Source organism: Lepidochelys kempii, chromosome 12 (assembly GCF_965140265.1).
Source record: "Lepidochelys kempii isolate rLepKem1 chromosome 12, rLepKem1.hap2, whole genome shotgun sequence".
In the NCBI taxonomy this organism is placed as follows: Eukaryota; Metazoa; Chordata; order Testudines; family Cheloniidae; genus Lepidochelys; species Lepidochelys kempii.
The window spans coordinates 10,130,686-10,146,330 of record NC_133267.1 but is presented as its reverse complement, the minus strand read 5'-3'; the positions used below and the strand labels follow the sequence as shown (position 1 = coordinate 10,146,330).

Below are 15,645 nucleotides of genomic sequence, written 5' to 3'. Positions count from 1 at the left end.
AGAGCCCGCACGCCCAGCCAGAGCTCTCACCGCCTCCCTGCACCGCAACCCTCTGCCCCAGCCCTGAGCCCCCTCCCACACTCTGAATGCCTCGATCCCATCCCGCCACATGAATTTTGTTATGTGCACCAATATGGAGGTGATATGTCACACATCACCACCATATTGGTGCAAATAACAAAATTGATTCCACACATGGGTGGGAAAAATTAGAGGGAACACTGCTCCCAAGTTGCTTAGGAGCTTAAATCTCATTGACTTGAGGGATTTAAGAGCTTTTTAAAATTCTACCCTTTACAGTCATGCAAATTTGATTGTAGAATGGTAATTCAGAAACCTTAAGTGGTATTGTGGTTACAGATGATGTTTCTCATTGTGGTAAAGCTGACTCACATAGGACCTGCCATAGTGGATCAAACCAGTGGACTATTTATTTCAGTAGCTTAAGTCCCATTTTCAAAAAAGGCAGCTCGGAGACTAAACTCACTGTAAGCCAATTTGATGTAACCTTCTAAGTCACTTAGGTGCTTTTGAAAAGGGGACGTATGCTCCCAAATCATTTACAGTACAATTTTTAAAAGCTCCTAACTCTTCATCAAATCACTATGCAAGTAGATAGGGAATTTTTAATTTAATTTTTTAGTAGGTGCATCTATTGTTAAATTAATAAGACATGCAAATAAACAACCCAAGGAACCACTAGAGCTTGTCTCTCTCACCAAGAGAAGTTGGTCCAATAAAAGATATTACCTCACCTTCTCTTTAGTGCACTTTTGGGGCCACTCTAGATAACAGAAAATACTAATTCTAAAAATCTTTAGTTGAAATCTTTTCACCAGATGCCTTGCTATCACTTCAACCAAGAACTTCCACCCCAGCAGGTTTAAGAAATTAAGTTCTTTTTTTAAGACTTCAAACACTTAGTAAACGACTAAAGACAACTGCTGTTTACCTTCTGTATGCTTTAAGAATACATTTCCTTGCACAATCTTCAGTTCTCCCTTAATCCCTCCAACCCCTGTGAATAAAGCATTGGATTACCAAGTAATATCCCTCAACATGAGGAATTACGCATTTAGCCTCAGGTTCCATTTAAACCACTGCACTAGGAGAAATATTACTGATGTCATTGTTCATGTTTTCAAAACCACAAACTGCTGCTGACACGTACAGAGCCCTTTCCTTCTTGGCATTGCAGAGAGCTGGAGTGGCACAAATTTCACATTTCTTCCCCTGTTTTGTTCTGTTGGTTCATTTGCTCTTTGTGCATCTTGTAGGTGATGGGTGGGTGGGGGCACGTTCTGGTGGCTAAGGTACAGGACTGAAAGTCAAGAGATCTAGGGTCTGTCTGTTCCTGGCTCCTACTGATTCTCTGACAGGGAAATCACTTAACTTCTCTCTTTGTTTCTGTAAAATGGGGATATTTTACTGTCTCAGGGGTATTGTTCAGCCCTTCCTCTGAATTGATTTGTTTTTGCCATCAGAAGTCATAGTCAACAATATTTTTGTACAAATCTCCTTTTTTAAAAAAATAGGTATACAACAGCATATTGAGAACATGTTGAATGCAAGAGTTCTTTATGCTTGTATAATCGACTCGGTGAAGCCATTTTCATTGATCATATTATAGCTCACTTGAAGAATACTTAATATACAATTTATTGACCCTTAAATCCATAACAGACTTGCATTGAGTGTGTGAAGGCCTACTTTAGTTAGCTTTACTGTGTCCTGTCATCCAGTAGGTGTTGACTATATTATTTACAAAATTGACACCAGGAATCATATGTCCCCCTGGGAGCCATTGGATCTACCATGATCTATTTAAGGATGCTTTTGTCCAAGGAAAATCGATGTGATAAATTATGTCTCTATCATAGTTCTACTTGTTTGGTATGGTATTTTTAAAGAGGTAGAAAAGAGAGGAAATATTAAATTTAAATTGAGTTTCTAATGTGGAACAAAATCAGTCTCACCAAAAAGTTACATATCATTAGACAAAAAACTGGAATATAAATCCATGTTCTACCCTCTCTTCCCATGCCCCAAACAATTGTGTGTTATTTAGCCAGGAGACAGTTGCAGATTAGAGCCTTTCAGGCCTACTGGGTAATCATGTAATTAGGCAGGGGTTTTAAAAAAACATTTTAAGTACCTAGTAGATTAGAGAGGGTTCTTCACACATCTTCTGGTCTACTGGATAATTACATAATTGGATGGGATTTAAGTTACTTTGATTTGTACATACCAGACTGGAAAGATGCCTTTCTGTGTAGTCTCTTTACATTATTTTAAAAGCCCTAAAATCTTTTGGAAAAATTCAGGAGAGCAGATTTATTAGTTTTTCTCCATCAGCACCACCCCAAAGTGCCAACAACTGTTAGATGGTAAATAGTAAGTCAGTTGCTTGACACTTGCAAAATAAGACTTTTCTTTAAACTGAATAACTGATTTTATGTTATTTATGAGATTATGAAAAAATGTGTTGAGCTGATTTTAAAAAAAATTTACACTTCTCAGTCAGACTCTGGGAGGCTGGAGCAGTTCCATCGGCCCAGAGAACTGAGAGACTTGTAGGGCTCACTGAAACTCCAGTGAATAATGTTGGCCTCCTGACATTAGCAAAGGGTGTGGTTAGCTTTTGAGTGATGGGGAGAATATGACTCTTCTCAAAGAGAGGACTTGGTGTCAGCTGTTTAGGGAAAGGGACTCCTTTTAATTTTTCATTTGAACCCTCTTCCGAGTGTCGCTATATCCGTACTTGTGTGGAGCATTGTTGGTGGGCCAGATTCTCCTCTCAGTTTTTTCCTGATGTATTACCATTGACTTAAATAGTTATTCCACTAGTGTAAATGAGAGGAGATTCAAGCTGATGGAATTTTGGTTGAAGGGGAAACCCCTGCTTTTATGAACACTCTCATGGGATCTTTTCTGTTCACATAGAACAGAAAGAACTTCAGCTTTCAGGTATCTTATTCAGCAGAGCATTTAAGCATGTGGTGAAGTCCCATTTAAGTCAGTAGGAGTTTAAGCATATGCTTAAGTGCATTTCTGAATAGGAATTGACTTGAAGTCTCATCCATCTGACCTCCACACAGTAAAAACTGAACGGAGTTTCTTGCACACCTTGCTTCAAAAGGTTGAATAACTGAGCTGATGCTGAAACTTTAACCTGTGGTCCCAAGGAATCTAGAAACAGATTCAGATCTGATGCTTAGACTTCTAAGCTCTTTGCTCCAGAGAAGGATCAGACAAAGATTTGCAAAAGTGAGTCTTATTGCAGCCTCCAAACCAAGCAATCTAGACATCCATTTTTTAATTAAAATAAGAGGGATTGTTCCACATCCTTAGTAAAGGTTCAGATCCTCCTGTACTATCGCTAAAGTCAATGGAAGTTCAGCCTTTTACCTGCGTGGAAGAAGGAGTAGGGCTGAAATGTAATTTTTGGGAGGAACCTAAATTTCCTCTTTACTGTGGTGGTTGGATTTTGCAAGGCATTGTCATATAGAAAGAAACTCAGCCTAATGATTGGGTAATTTAGATTTTTGTTTGCACTTCCCAGAACAAAACAGGCTCGTTGCTGATGGTAGTTTTGTGTGAAAAGAGAGGAATTCCAGTTCACCTTAGTAATCATTGGTTTCAAGACTCCGATTTTAGAAATGTGATGTGAAGGCCTTATCACAATGGAAAGAAAACCTAGAACTAGGGAAGAATTTCTCATCCCTTTTAAATGGATAACATGGCTGGGAAAGAGGAGAACTATTGACACCACAAATTATAACGGTGTTATTTTTATTATTACTGTTGACCTGTACAGGAGACTCTGAGGCTGCACTCTGGTTCTTCATATTAAGCACAGCAAAGAAATATGTTAGCGGTGGCAACATAAATCAATACTAAGAGCTTGGCCCAATGGGAGGGAAATTTACATAGTGAAAGAAAATTGAGGAACTGTTTTTGTTTTTCCTCCAATAGTATTCAGTGCAGTGTCTAACCCAAGCTTCTGCACATGTTCACTCTCTCAATAGCTAGACTTATTCTTCCTATACAGTTGTTTTGCTTGCTGTAACACATTTAATAGAAATGCCCATTAGAAGACCTAAATATGCACTAAATCACTTAAATTCACTGTCAGTGCTCAAGCAGTCATCAGTGGATCCAGCCCCAAACATTAACTCTGACCATGCCAATAAATATTCTCTTGCAATCCTCATTTTGTCCCCTCCCCAAGTACGAAAGGAAAGAGATGAGCATTGTAGCATAGCTCACTATATCCCCTTTCTTTCTCATTTGGTAGCTATGCCTTTAGTCAGCATGGCTTAATACTGTACAAATTCTAGGTTTTAGAATTATAGAAATCAATTATAGAAGGGATTTTTATTCCAAAAATTAATAAACACTTGTCACTTCAGTCTTACTAGCAGTGTTGACAAAGACACTGATTTGAATTTGTTTAGCCTAAGGTAAAGAATATAAAATCCTTTTATCCATGCTGTTACTCTCTTAGAATCATAGAATACCAGAGTTGGAAGGGACCTCTGGAGGTCATCTAGTCCAACCCCCTGCCCAGAGCAGGACCAATCCCCAACTAAATCATCCCAGCCAGGGCTTTGTCAAGCCTGACCTTGAAAACTTCTAAGGAAGGGGATTCCACCACCTCCCTAGGTAACGCATTCCAGTGTTTCACCACCCTCCTAGTGAAAAAGTTTTTCCTAATATCCAACCTAAATCTCCCCCACTGCAACTTGAGACCATTACTCCTTGTCCTGTCATCTGCTACCACTGAGAATAGTCTGGATCCATCCTCTTTGGATCCACCTTTCAGGTAGTTAAAAGCAGCTATCGAATCCCCCCTCATTCTTCTCTTCCGTAGACTAAGCAATCCCAGTTCCCTCAGCCTCTCCTCATAAGTCATGTGTTCCAGACCCCTAATCATTTTTGTTGCCTTTCGTTGGACTCTCTCAATTTCTCCACATCCTTCTTGTAGTGTGGGGCCCAAAACTGGACACAGTACTCCAGATGAGGCCTCACCAATGTCAAATAGAGGGGAACGATCACGTCCCTCGATCTGCTGGCAATGCCCCTACTTATAAACCCCAAAATGCCATTGGCCTTCTTGGCAACCAGGGCACACTGTTGACTTGGCAACAAGGGCATGCTTATTTCATGCTCCTTTATCATGGCTGTACTGATTACTTACCTTTTCCTGTCTTCACTGCTGTCCACCTGTTGGTTAAGTCCCCTGTTTCTCAGTTTGAGCAGAGTGGAGTTGCCATAACTGTTGCTACTCTAATGCAAATTTTAGAGAACAGTATAGCGAAGACTTTTTCATTTTGGTAAACAAGCATCAAATTGTTCTCAGTCCTTTATCACAATGTGCCTTTGCCTTCAAACCCTCATCACATAAATATTTTCTTGTTCATCCAAGGAATTTTATGTCACTCCAAGACAGATTAACTTAAGTGATAAGATGCTAAATATAATACTGTTTTACAACTACCTACAAATAACTGGCAAATAGAATTTGATGAGATGTAGATATATTTGATTTAAATAACAGTGCAGCCTCAAGGAGAGAGAGATTATAAAATTTAAAAAAACTTGCTAATGTAGTACTCAGGTTAAGACTTTAAATTTGCAACAGCAGAGAATTCAGTGTTATAATTTTCATGAAAAGAAGAGGAGTACTTGTGGCACCTTAGAAACTAACCAACTTATTTGAGCATAAGCTTTCGTGAGCTACAGCATCCGATGAAGTGAGCTGTAGCTCATGAAAGCTTATGCTCAAATAAATTGGTTAGTCTCTAAGGTGCCACAAGTACTCCTTTTCTTTTTGCGAATACAGACTAACACAGCTGTTACTCTGAAACCTATAATTTTCATGGTAACCTTAAACTCATTTGCATTGAATGGGCCGGATTCAGAAGTACAAGTGAATGGAGTTATTGCAGATTTACATCATATAGCTGAAAGAAGATATCACCCAATGTTTGGCAGACAATCACACATTGCCATTTAGAATGAAATGACAGCAACCAAAAGGAAAATAACCATTGACTTAGAAGAAAAACTGGTGTGAGTGTGGGGGGAACGAGGGGAGAACATGTTTTAAACCTTGAGTAAATATTAAGTATATTTTTACTTTTTTGTCTCTCCAGGTTTTTCATCTGCCCCATCTGAGATTCATTATGGTACCTTGCAGTGAGCAATGACCTCCTCTGAAGACTATAGGTGCCAAAAAGAGAGAGACAGTGGCCTTGTTTCCCTCGTACTTGACAAAGTGAAATGGTGCTCTTAAGGTGATAAGTGTTTACTACACTTGCAAACCCAAACTGTTGGCTGGACAATTTTTCCCTGACCTCCACCGCAGTGTTCTGATGGACGGTTGACAGTGACATCATGTAGTAGTCCCTGAAGTGTTGTCATAACTGAGTTGCAATGGTTTTATACACTTCCCCATTTCCCAACAGCTTTCTATCAGTTCTGCATTCCTTTTCCTGGGGCCTGATTTTCCCATGTTATTGGTTTGCAGATAGGCTTGTGGCCTCCTTTGTTCCTACCACCTATGAGAAACGTCAAAGGGCAGATGATCCATGCTACTTTCAAGCACTCTGCATCATTATTACCACTCCCATCTACTTGGCACTGCTGGTGGCATCTCTTCCTTTTGCCCTGATTGGCTTCTTGTTATGGTCACCTCTCCAGTCAGCTAGAAGGCCATATATCTACTCCAGGTTAGAAGACAAGAGCCAGGTCAATGGAGCTACACTACTTACTGAATGGAAAGCTACAGGCAATGGGAAAAGCTTCTGCTTTGGTAGTGCCAATGTTTGTCTGCTACCAGACTCTCTGGCAAGATTTAACAATGTGTTCAACACACAGGCACGGGCTAGAGAAATTGGGCGGAGAATCAGAAATGGGGCAAGCAGACCACAGATAAAAATATATATAGATTCCCCCACTAACACATCCATCAGTGCAGCCAGTTTCAGCAGCTTGGTCTCTCCCCAAGTTGGAGATGGCACTAATCGTGCTGTCAATGTAGGCATCAAAAGGACATCATCTATGGAGTACAAAGGAGACAATTCTGGCTCAAATAACAGTGAGGATAGCAGAGATGCTAAAACTGGAGGGGAACTAAATGAGGGAGAGGACAACAACACATGTATTGTGCGCATAAGTGGGGAGGATAATGGCCACATTTCAGACCCAGAAGCGGATGCCATTAGTGGCCAGGCTCATATCAGTAGCCCAGCAGAACACTCATTGGAAGGTGAAAGAGAGAGCCCAAAGGGTCAAATACCCAACCATAAACAGAAAGAAGGAGATTCTGGGAGTTTAGACAGCTACACTGCCTCACGAGAGTCCCTGGTTAAGGTTCGCATTGGAGATGGAACAGTGGACCAAAGTAACATTAACAACAAGCTCCTTTACAAAGCTTCGGTCATGAAGAAGACCTCTGTGAGGAAAAAGAAGCATATGGATGAAATCTTTGACCATGAGATCTCTGCTTTCTTCCCTGCCAACTTGGACTTCCTGTGTTTGCAGGAAGTGTTTGACAAAAGAGCAGCAGAGAAGTTGAAACAGCAGCTCCATCACTATTTTGAATACATTCTATATGATGTTGGGGTCTATGGCTGCCATGGCTGCTGTAGCTTTAAGTTTGTTAACAGTGGCCTGCTTTTTGCCAGCCGCTACCCAGTTATGGATGCTGCCTATCACTGTTACCCCAATGGAAAAGGAACGGACTCCTTGGCTTCCAAGGGGGCCTTGTTTCTCAAGGTAAGGCCCTTTCTTTTTGAAACCCGTAATTGTCTCTAGTGCACACTTGGTTATAAATAACCTGTACTATTGGTCAATAAACTTTGTTAGAGATGGGTCAGAGAAGCAGTTTTCAGATCTGGATTACATTTAGGCTAGAATTTGTGGTTTAGGGAATGTACTAAGGTGATAGACGTGCATGAAACGTTGAAGATTTGGGGGTAGAGTTTGAGTTCAGATTTAAGGGTGTCAAAGTATCAAGCTGTTCTCTTGGGATTTTGCTCTCATTTTGACGAAATCTCTTTTTAATAAAACATGTATGCTTTAAATAAGCCTCGAGAGACTCATTAACAGGTGAGGGATAATGATGCTAGCATTCACTCGCACTGTGTGTTTACAGAGCAAACTGGGGATGTTTGAGGGACAGGCAGCCTCAAAACAAAACAAAAACTAAAATTATTTCAAGAGATATGTGAACTGTCTTTTTAGCATGTAATGATGCCTCTCCCATTGTGTGAGGTGACAGTTGATAAAGAAGTAAGCAAAACCAAAGGAAAATGTTTGGCACTGAAAATTATGATAGTAGTTTATGCAGAGTAAAAGATGTAGTGGAGGACAGTGGTGAGTACCAAGTGCAAAACGAGTGGACCAAAAAGTCTGGGGAGCCTGTTTCACGTAGTGACTATTCAAGAGGGTTGTCTTGTAAAATTTTCCAGGCTTTGGAGAGCAGGTCTGAGATGCTTCTCTTTGGGAGGACAGTTTTCTACAATCAGAGTGCAACTGCCCATTCTGTTTTCCACATCAGAAGTTTGGGAGCATTATGTTTTTTTCACTTTCTTAGGACAATTAATTTAAATAAGATGATAGTTGTGAGAATATATGATCTGAAGTAAAGAGTTGTGCTTGTCAGAGTCAGAGGAGGCAGATACTAGACATCTCCATAAAATGAGCTGGTTTTGCAAGACTGGCAACATATTGTGTTGAATTCTTATGAGACTGGCTGTATATCTCACCGGAAACTACAAAGCACACCCCTTCTCATTTTGGATTTGACCAAGAACCAAAACTGTAAGGCTAGACTCAGATCCAGGGTTTCTAATCCAAACGTATCCAAAAATCCCCAGGAATATTAGATTTTAGGTTCTGGCCTTTGATATAGTGTGAGGAGTTTTCCCAGGGTGCAACCTGGACTGTGGGTCTGCTGAGTCATCCTGTCCCACCAACCTGGGCTCCCTCTTACACTGTGATGCTATTGGAAAGCTAAAAGCCTCTGGCAGGTACTGCACTTACGCAGACATCCACAGGCAGGGACACACCCAACTGAGTTGCACGAATGCTTCTCCTAGCCACTCATGAACCAACAATAGAGAGACTCCAGCAAATTCCCTCCAGCTCCCCAGCCTTGCACCCCTGAACTGTACTATCTTGCCCTGGACAGAAGCCTGACCAGTGTAAGTTCATTACCCAGTCTGCCCCTTCCTCGATGTTGAGAGGACACACACTAGCCTTTGTAAGCTGAGCTGAGATTTCCTAAACACTTCATCCAAAACACATTGTTTTAGGTAAAATATAAAACAAAGGTATAAACTACAGAAATATAGATTTTAAGTGATTATAAATAGTAAGTATAGAGCTCAAGGTTGGTTATCTAAGAAATAAAAGTAAATTTGCTATCTGAGTACTAGAATCTAAACAGGATTTGAATCGAGCAGTGTCTCACCCTGATAGTATAAACAGGCCACAGATCTTCAGTACTCAGGCTGGAACTCTCCTCCAGCCCAGGACCACCCTTCCCAGTTCAAAGTCTTTGTCCTCCAGACATGTTTCCAGATGTTGAGTTGTGGGGAGAGTGAGGCCAAGTAATAATGTCACTTCCCCTCTTGATAGTTTCTTCCAGCTTGCTGGAAAGATCTATGCTTGTGACATGGAGATCCACCCCCATTGGTCAAGCAGCCTCCATAGTCTACATGATGTCTCTGAGAAGTCTTCTGGGATGGTTGGGAGTGTGGATTCCCTTTAACAGACCATGAGCACATCTGGCTACTCCATCGTTGTACCTGAAAGGCTGGTTGTGGGTGTTCCCAACCTCAAACATATTTCAGTAACACACATAGTGCAAAACTTCATTACTTCACATACAATGATAGCACATACAACCTAACAGGATATTAAAGTTCAACAGATCAAGAATTTTAAAATGATACCTCACAAGGCATACCTTGTACAAAACATCATCATTATGTGTCAGTGGTGAATATGGGGGTTCCAGGGTACTGCTTTAAGGTACAGAGTGCCACATATACCTCCAGTTTAAGAATTTTCTCCAATAATTTAAGTCCAAGGTTTCATTTACAAACAATAAAATGTTTCAAGTGCTCAAGCAGATACATTTTTCTTGCAGAAGTGCAGTTTAGATTGTTCAAAATCCATTGTTGCAGTAGTCATTAAGAATAAGAGACTGAAAGTACAGCTTAATAAGGTTCAATGCAAGTAATGAACAATGGGAGCTCCTGTAATTTTTTCTATAAGGTGTATAGGTGAATGGATAGCTGATAGAATGTTTTGGTAAACCCTAATAACAATCAAATCAGAACCTTTAAATATGGGAATTAGAAGACAAGCAAACATACACATACATACGGTATATAATTTGTAATCAATTACCATTCCTAATGTATATTACATATTACAGAACCAAAATCTGAGGTCTGTACACCATGAGCTAATGAGGTTCACATTTTGGACCTGAATTTTGTAGCCTGAGGTATGTTTATCAATAAAAAAAGAACTAAAGTTTGTTCTGTCATCATTCAGAGCTGCATACATAAAACAAGTATAAACTCTCTACAATATGGAAACTACTCAGGTCACAGTGATTCCACTTCAATTTGTGCATATATTAAGGATTAAGAGATTGTTTTTAATCTGCTTTCAGCTGCCCATTGCTGCGTCATTGATTTGTTACCCTGCTAGGAAGTCAGCAGTGTTTCCATTCCCCTTGCAGAAAATTAAGCCTCTTTTCCAGATACCATTGGGATAATAGACTTAATTATTGATTCAAGTTCTTAAAGTCACAGTTTAGTAGGGGATGAGGGACCAATTTACTATAAAGACTCCAGAAGGGCCAAGATCACTTAAATTGGTACACATCTCAGACCCAGCTTGAAAACAATATTTGTTTCATGCCTGTGCGATTCTGACATATTGTATTTTATTCCCCAAATGTTTTTATTCTGAATTAAGTATACTCTGTACTATGAAATGCTTTTCAGTTTGAATTGTACATTAGTGGTCACAGGTCATTTCTTGCATCAGAAGATGCAGGATGATCTATATAGTTTAGCTTTGACACAACTTATTTAGTAAAAAAAAGTTTTTAACACTTCACAAACAGCAGAGTTTATGTATTACTGAAACGGTAACCTACAACAAATGAGGGGCTTGGATATTATGAGCCTGAGCCAAAGACCACTGAAGTTAGCAGGAATCTCCACTGATTTCAGTGGGCTGTAGATAAGGGTTTATATGGGGATGTCTGCATCTGTACAGAACATATAGTCCTGCAGACATCTCTGCAGCTGGGAAGTGTATTTCCTGCGGGAAGCAAATACCATGCAATGGAACACAGCCTGGAGGACAATTGGTATTGTAAAGCTCTAGAGCTCTTATCACGGAGTGACATAATTCATTTTGTTGTGTTTGGAACAATAGTAATGAGATTTCATAGGACAGACAACTGTGTTTTTAATAAGAGCTTAACTAGACTACATGTGAGGAGAGGCCATTCTAGGTAATTTTCAGCAGATCTCTGTCCCTAAAAGTCATCCAAGTGCCAGTACATTAAACCAAGGGAGCACTAAGTTAAATCATCACATCATCAGCATAAAATCTCTCTGATTGTAAAATACTTTTTTTTGCCATACCTGAAAGTTGTCTTTTCAAATTAACTGTTTCATAGAAAATATGGTGACCATGCTTAACAGTAATACAGGAGAGCAGCATCTGAGCTTCTCCCTTGACCATGGGGGAGCCACATGGCCATGAGGTAATCAGCTGCCTATTTCCTTCAAGCTGGAACATGGTGTGTCTTACAAGAGTTATAACATGGAAAATGTCCCTGACATAACGCCAGGTGTCTGGCAGTCCTATTCTCCACTAATTTTACAGGCTTCATCATTTGGCTCTTCTTAGTCTTATCTCATTCTTCATTCTCAGCCTCCAAATGCTCCCTGGAACCCCTCTTCAATTTGCTGTCCCCCACATGCTCATTTTGCAAATATATTCCCAAGCAATCCTCATCTATCTTCTCACAAAGTACATTCTTTAGATCCTGTTTTGATTTTCCATAGTCATTTGGGAGCCCCTGATTGGAACTGGATGTCGCTAGTTTCCAGATTAAGTTTTTCATTTGCTAGTAGTTATTCCCAGATTGCTTTGGACCATATTCAACCTAATCTGATTTAAATTAAGGGTTTATCTCAGCATGAGTCCATGTAGTCTTGTTGAGGAAGAGCCTAGCTGCTCCCCATTCTAATTTCAGGGATGGAGTTAAAATTACTCTTTATGCAGGCAGGCATATTGCAGGACTGTGTGATTAGATTCTGTCTGCTTCATGTGGAAAAGAGAACATGCTGCCATTTTAGGAAGAGGAAAGCTATCTCTTTCAAAAACAGAGTAGTACTTCAGAGTCTTCCTCTTACCTCTCCTATACCACAGATTCAGCTCTCAAGGTAAAAGAGGAATGACCTCCGTACTGTGGGGGAGAGGCTGGGGGAGGGGGGGAAGAAGAGTTGATTGGGGTGAGTGTCATGGGGTTATGTATTTAATCATGTACAGTTTCCAGCCATCATGATGACAAACTCTTAAATCTTGCAGAATCTCAGAAAAAAAGCTAGCTTCCAAAATCAGAAGAATGTTCACAGGGGAAAGGAGGGTGTGGATGTGTGTCTTATTTTATTGGTATCATCTGTCCCCTGCTACAGAGCAAATGCAGCATGAAGCTAGATTAAATTTAAATTCAAAACTGTTTGAAATTTGAGTGGCTTTTGCATTACAAAATGAGACTATTTCACCAAAAAATTCCCTACATTTCACACACTTGCATCTTTGAAATAAGCCCTTTTTCCAGTCAAGAGGGAGCTCCGTTATAAATTAGGATTACCCTGCCCCCGATTGGGAAGTTCTGGATTTTGAGGGGCTTGTGTAGACAAACAATATAGTTTATCTGGGGCTATAGATAGCTGAAGTATCAGTAGTAGTATCTGTAAAACACTCAACTCTTACCTTGTGCTTTTCATCTATAGATCTCAAAGCACTTTATAAAGAAAGGTCTGTATCTTTATCTCTATTTTGCAGAAGAAGAAATTGAAGCACAAAAAGCTGATGTGACATATTCAAGGTAACATAGTAGGTCAGTGGCAGAGCCAGGCCTAGAGAGAGAAGAATGGAATCCAGAGCCTTTTAATATTGGTTCAAACCTAGCCTTGATCAGTGGTGGCTGACTTGATGCCAGCTGACCGCTTTTCATAGGCCTGTGTAAAGGTGGATTTTATAGTCCATCACAGAAGCCACCATCATCCTTGGCACTTTGGCTGGCAATTTCATGAGCTAGACCACGGATTAGGCATGGAAGCTTGAACTAATTTCTCCTCTGTAGAAGGTGATATCTCCAGGTCAAGATTAAGGCATTCTAATAGGCTTGGCAGAACTCAATTTTTATTATTTTTCGAATTTTGACAACTGGTACTGATTATTTTATTTTTCCTGATTTTTAATTATTTTTACAGTTGTGGGAAATGGAGGGGGTAGAATTGGGATTAGGGCTAGGGCAGCGCTGACAGCAGGGCTACAGGGGGTTGCCAGAACTGATAGCAGGGTTGCAGGGGGCTCCCTGTTGGGCAGCGGGGCGAAAGACACCTGGGCAGAATGTGCAGGGGAAACTGTAGTCCTGGGCCAGCATATCAGAGACCCTGGGCCAGGGTTGCAAGGAGGAAAACAAGCTCTGGGCTGCAGGGGAGGCCACCCCACTGCTGAACAGTTCCTGCCCAACGTGGGCTCCAACACTCTTGGCTGGTGAGTAAGTGAGCAGGGCCATGACAGCAGAGCTGCAAAGGGCTGATGACACTTGATCCCAGCAGGTGCAAGGTGTAGAGAAGGCTGCAGTCCTGGTGGGGCAGAGCAGAGACCCCTGGCCAGGATTGCGAGGAGGAGGAGGAAGAGGGAGATGAGCCTCCGGTCACTGGGGATACCTCCCCACTTGAACAGCTCCGTCCCTGGGCAGGAGCCATTCAACAGTGGGATGGCCTCCCGCACAGTTGAGGTTTGGCCTTCTCCTGATGGCCCTGTCTTGGGGTCTCTGCTCTGCCCTGCCAAGACTGCAGCCTTCCACACACCTTGTGCATGTAGGATTCCAGTGTCACTGGCCTGTGGCTGTGCAAGGAGCTGTCTGCAGCTCCATTGTCCTTCCCTCCCTCCCTCCCATAACTGCAGGGCTACAGAGGGTTCTCTCTACTGCTGCAGGGTTGGTGACACCCAATCACTGCATGCGCAAGGTGTTGCACCGAGTCACTGTTGGAATTACTGTTGGAATTTTTTTGTGATTTCAGTGTGTGAGCTGAAATCCATGTTTACTGACATCTCTCAATTTAATTAGAATCCTGCCAAGCCTATGTATTAGCAAGACAGTGAGGGGCTGTTGCTTCCTGTATGCTCCATGTTCTGTTGGTAAGTGGAGAACTTAAGTCTTCAGAACTGTCAACCCAGCACCTTGTTCCCCTGAACCTCTGGCAGGGTTCTCCATCTCAAACATGAGGGTCCCTTTGGTACATAATAACAGAGATCTAGGAGAAAAAAATTCTACTCACATCTAAGAGACAATTTAATAGCTAATGCATTAAATCAACTGGTCTCTGCTGCCACTGAAGACTAATGAGAAAAAGTTACCAAACACTCCGGAAAACCAATCCATTTTCATACTCTGACAACTTGGGCCCTGCAAGACTCTGCCTTGGATTTGGTGACATTGTGTTCTAGCACAGAGTTCCCCATTTGTTGCCTCGGGAAACAACCTTAGACTCTTTTGCAGATTTTACATCTCCTGTCATATCCTTTAATGTTGTTTCACTACAAAAAGGGGAGAGATATCTTTGCAAAGTATGACTGGCTTACATGCTCTTCTGTGCTCATGATGATGTCTGTGAACGTCCATGGTAGTCATGAACTTTGCTTTAGCGTGAGTGCATTCACACACAAGCACACACATTTTTTTGTCCTACACTCAGCTGAAGAATAACTTAGTATCATAAATTTTATATAAAAGAGAATGTGTTATCTCCACTAGGTAAGGGAAAAAATCAGTCCATTTTTATTCTGAACAAACAGTGCACTGTATTTGTCAGAAGGTGAGGTCTTACCCGCAACCTCTTTTAAGCATGGACTTTGTCTTATCCACTTGTTCTACCCAAGAGTGTATGCCATAAAATTTGTCCACTTCCCTGCCACTGAAACTCCAATGCTCTTCCAAGCTGGGTTCTGATATTTGATATTTTTTATGTCTGCATTGTGATATCATTTTGTATCCTATGACCTAATCTTCTTTCCTACCACGGTACAAGTTGGGGATCTCAATCTCCCCATCTCACTATAGTACATTCTGGCTAATATTAACACCCTGTCTCTCTCCTCTTCTGAACAAAGAATAGCACAGTGCTGTAATGAAGTGTCCTGGTATGTGGACATCTTTACTTACACGCAACATGCTACAGAATACAGCATGTCCTCAGTTACTATGTATTTGTGTCTATTTCATAGATGCTTACAAATACAATGTTACTGCATAGAACAGGAAAATGGCTTAAAATAAACAAGTTTATGTAATGGTTTAGA

General features: G+C 41.0%; 1 protein-coding gene across 1 annotated transcript in view; it reads left to right on the top strand.

Moving 5' to 3' along the window:
- The window catches only part of SMPD3 (sphingomyelin phosphodiesterase 3), a 175,664-nt gene that overhangs the window by 99,929 nt on the left and 60,090 nt on the right, over positions 1-15,645 (top strand). The window contains exon 2 of the mRNA XM_073307569.1: positions 6,159-7,782. Coding sequence (XP_073163670.1) covers positions 6,439-7,782 — 1,344 coding nt within the window. The 5' untranslated portion in view covers positions 6,159-6,438. The remainder of the gene's footprint in view (positions 1-6,158; positions 7,783-15,645) is intronic.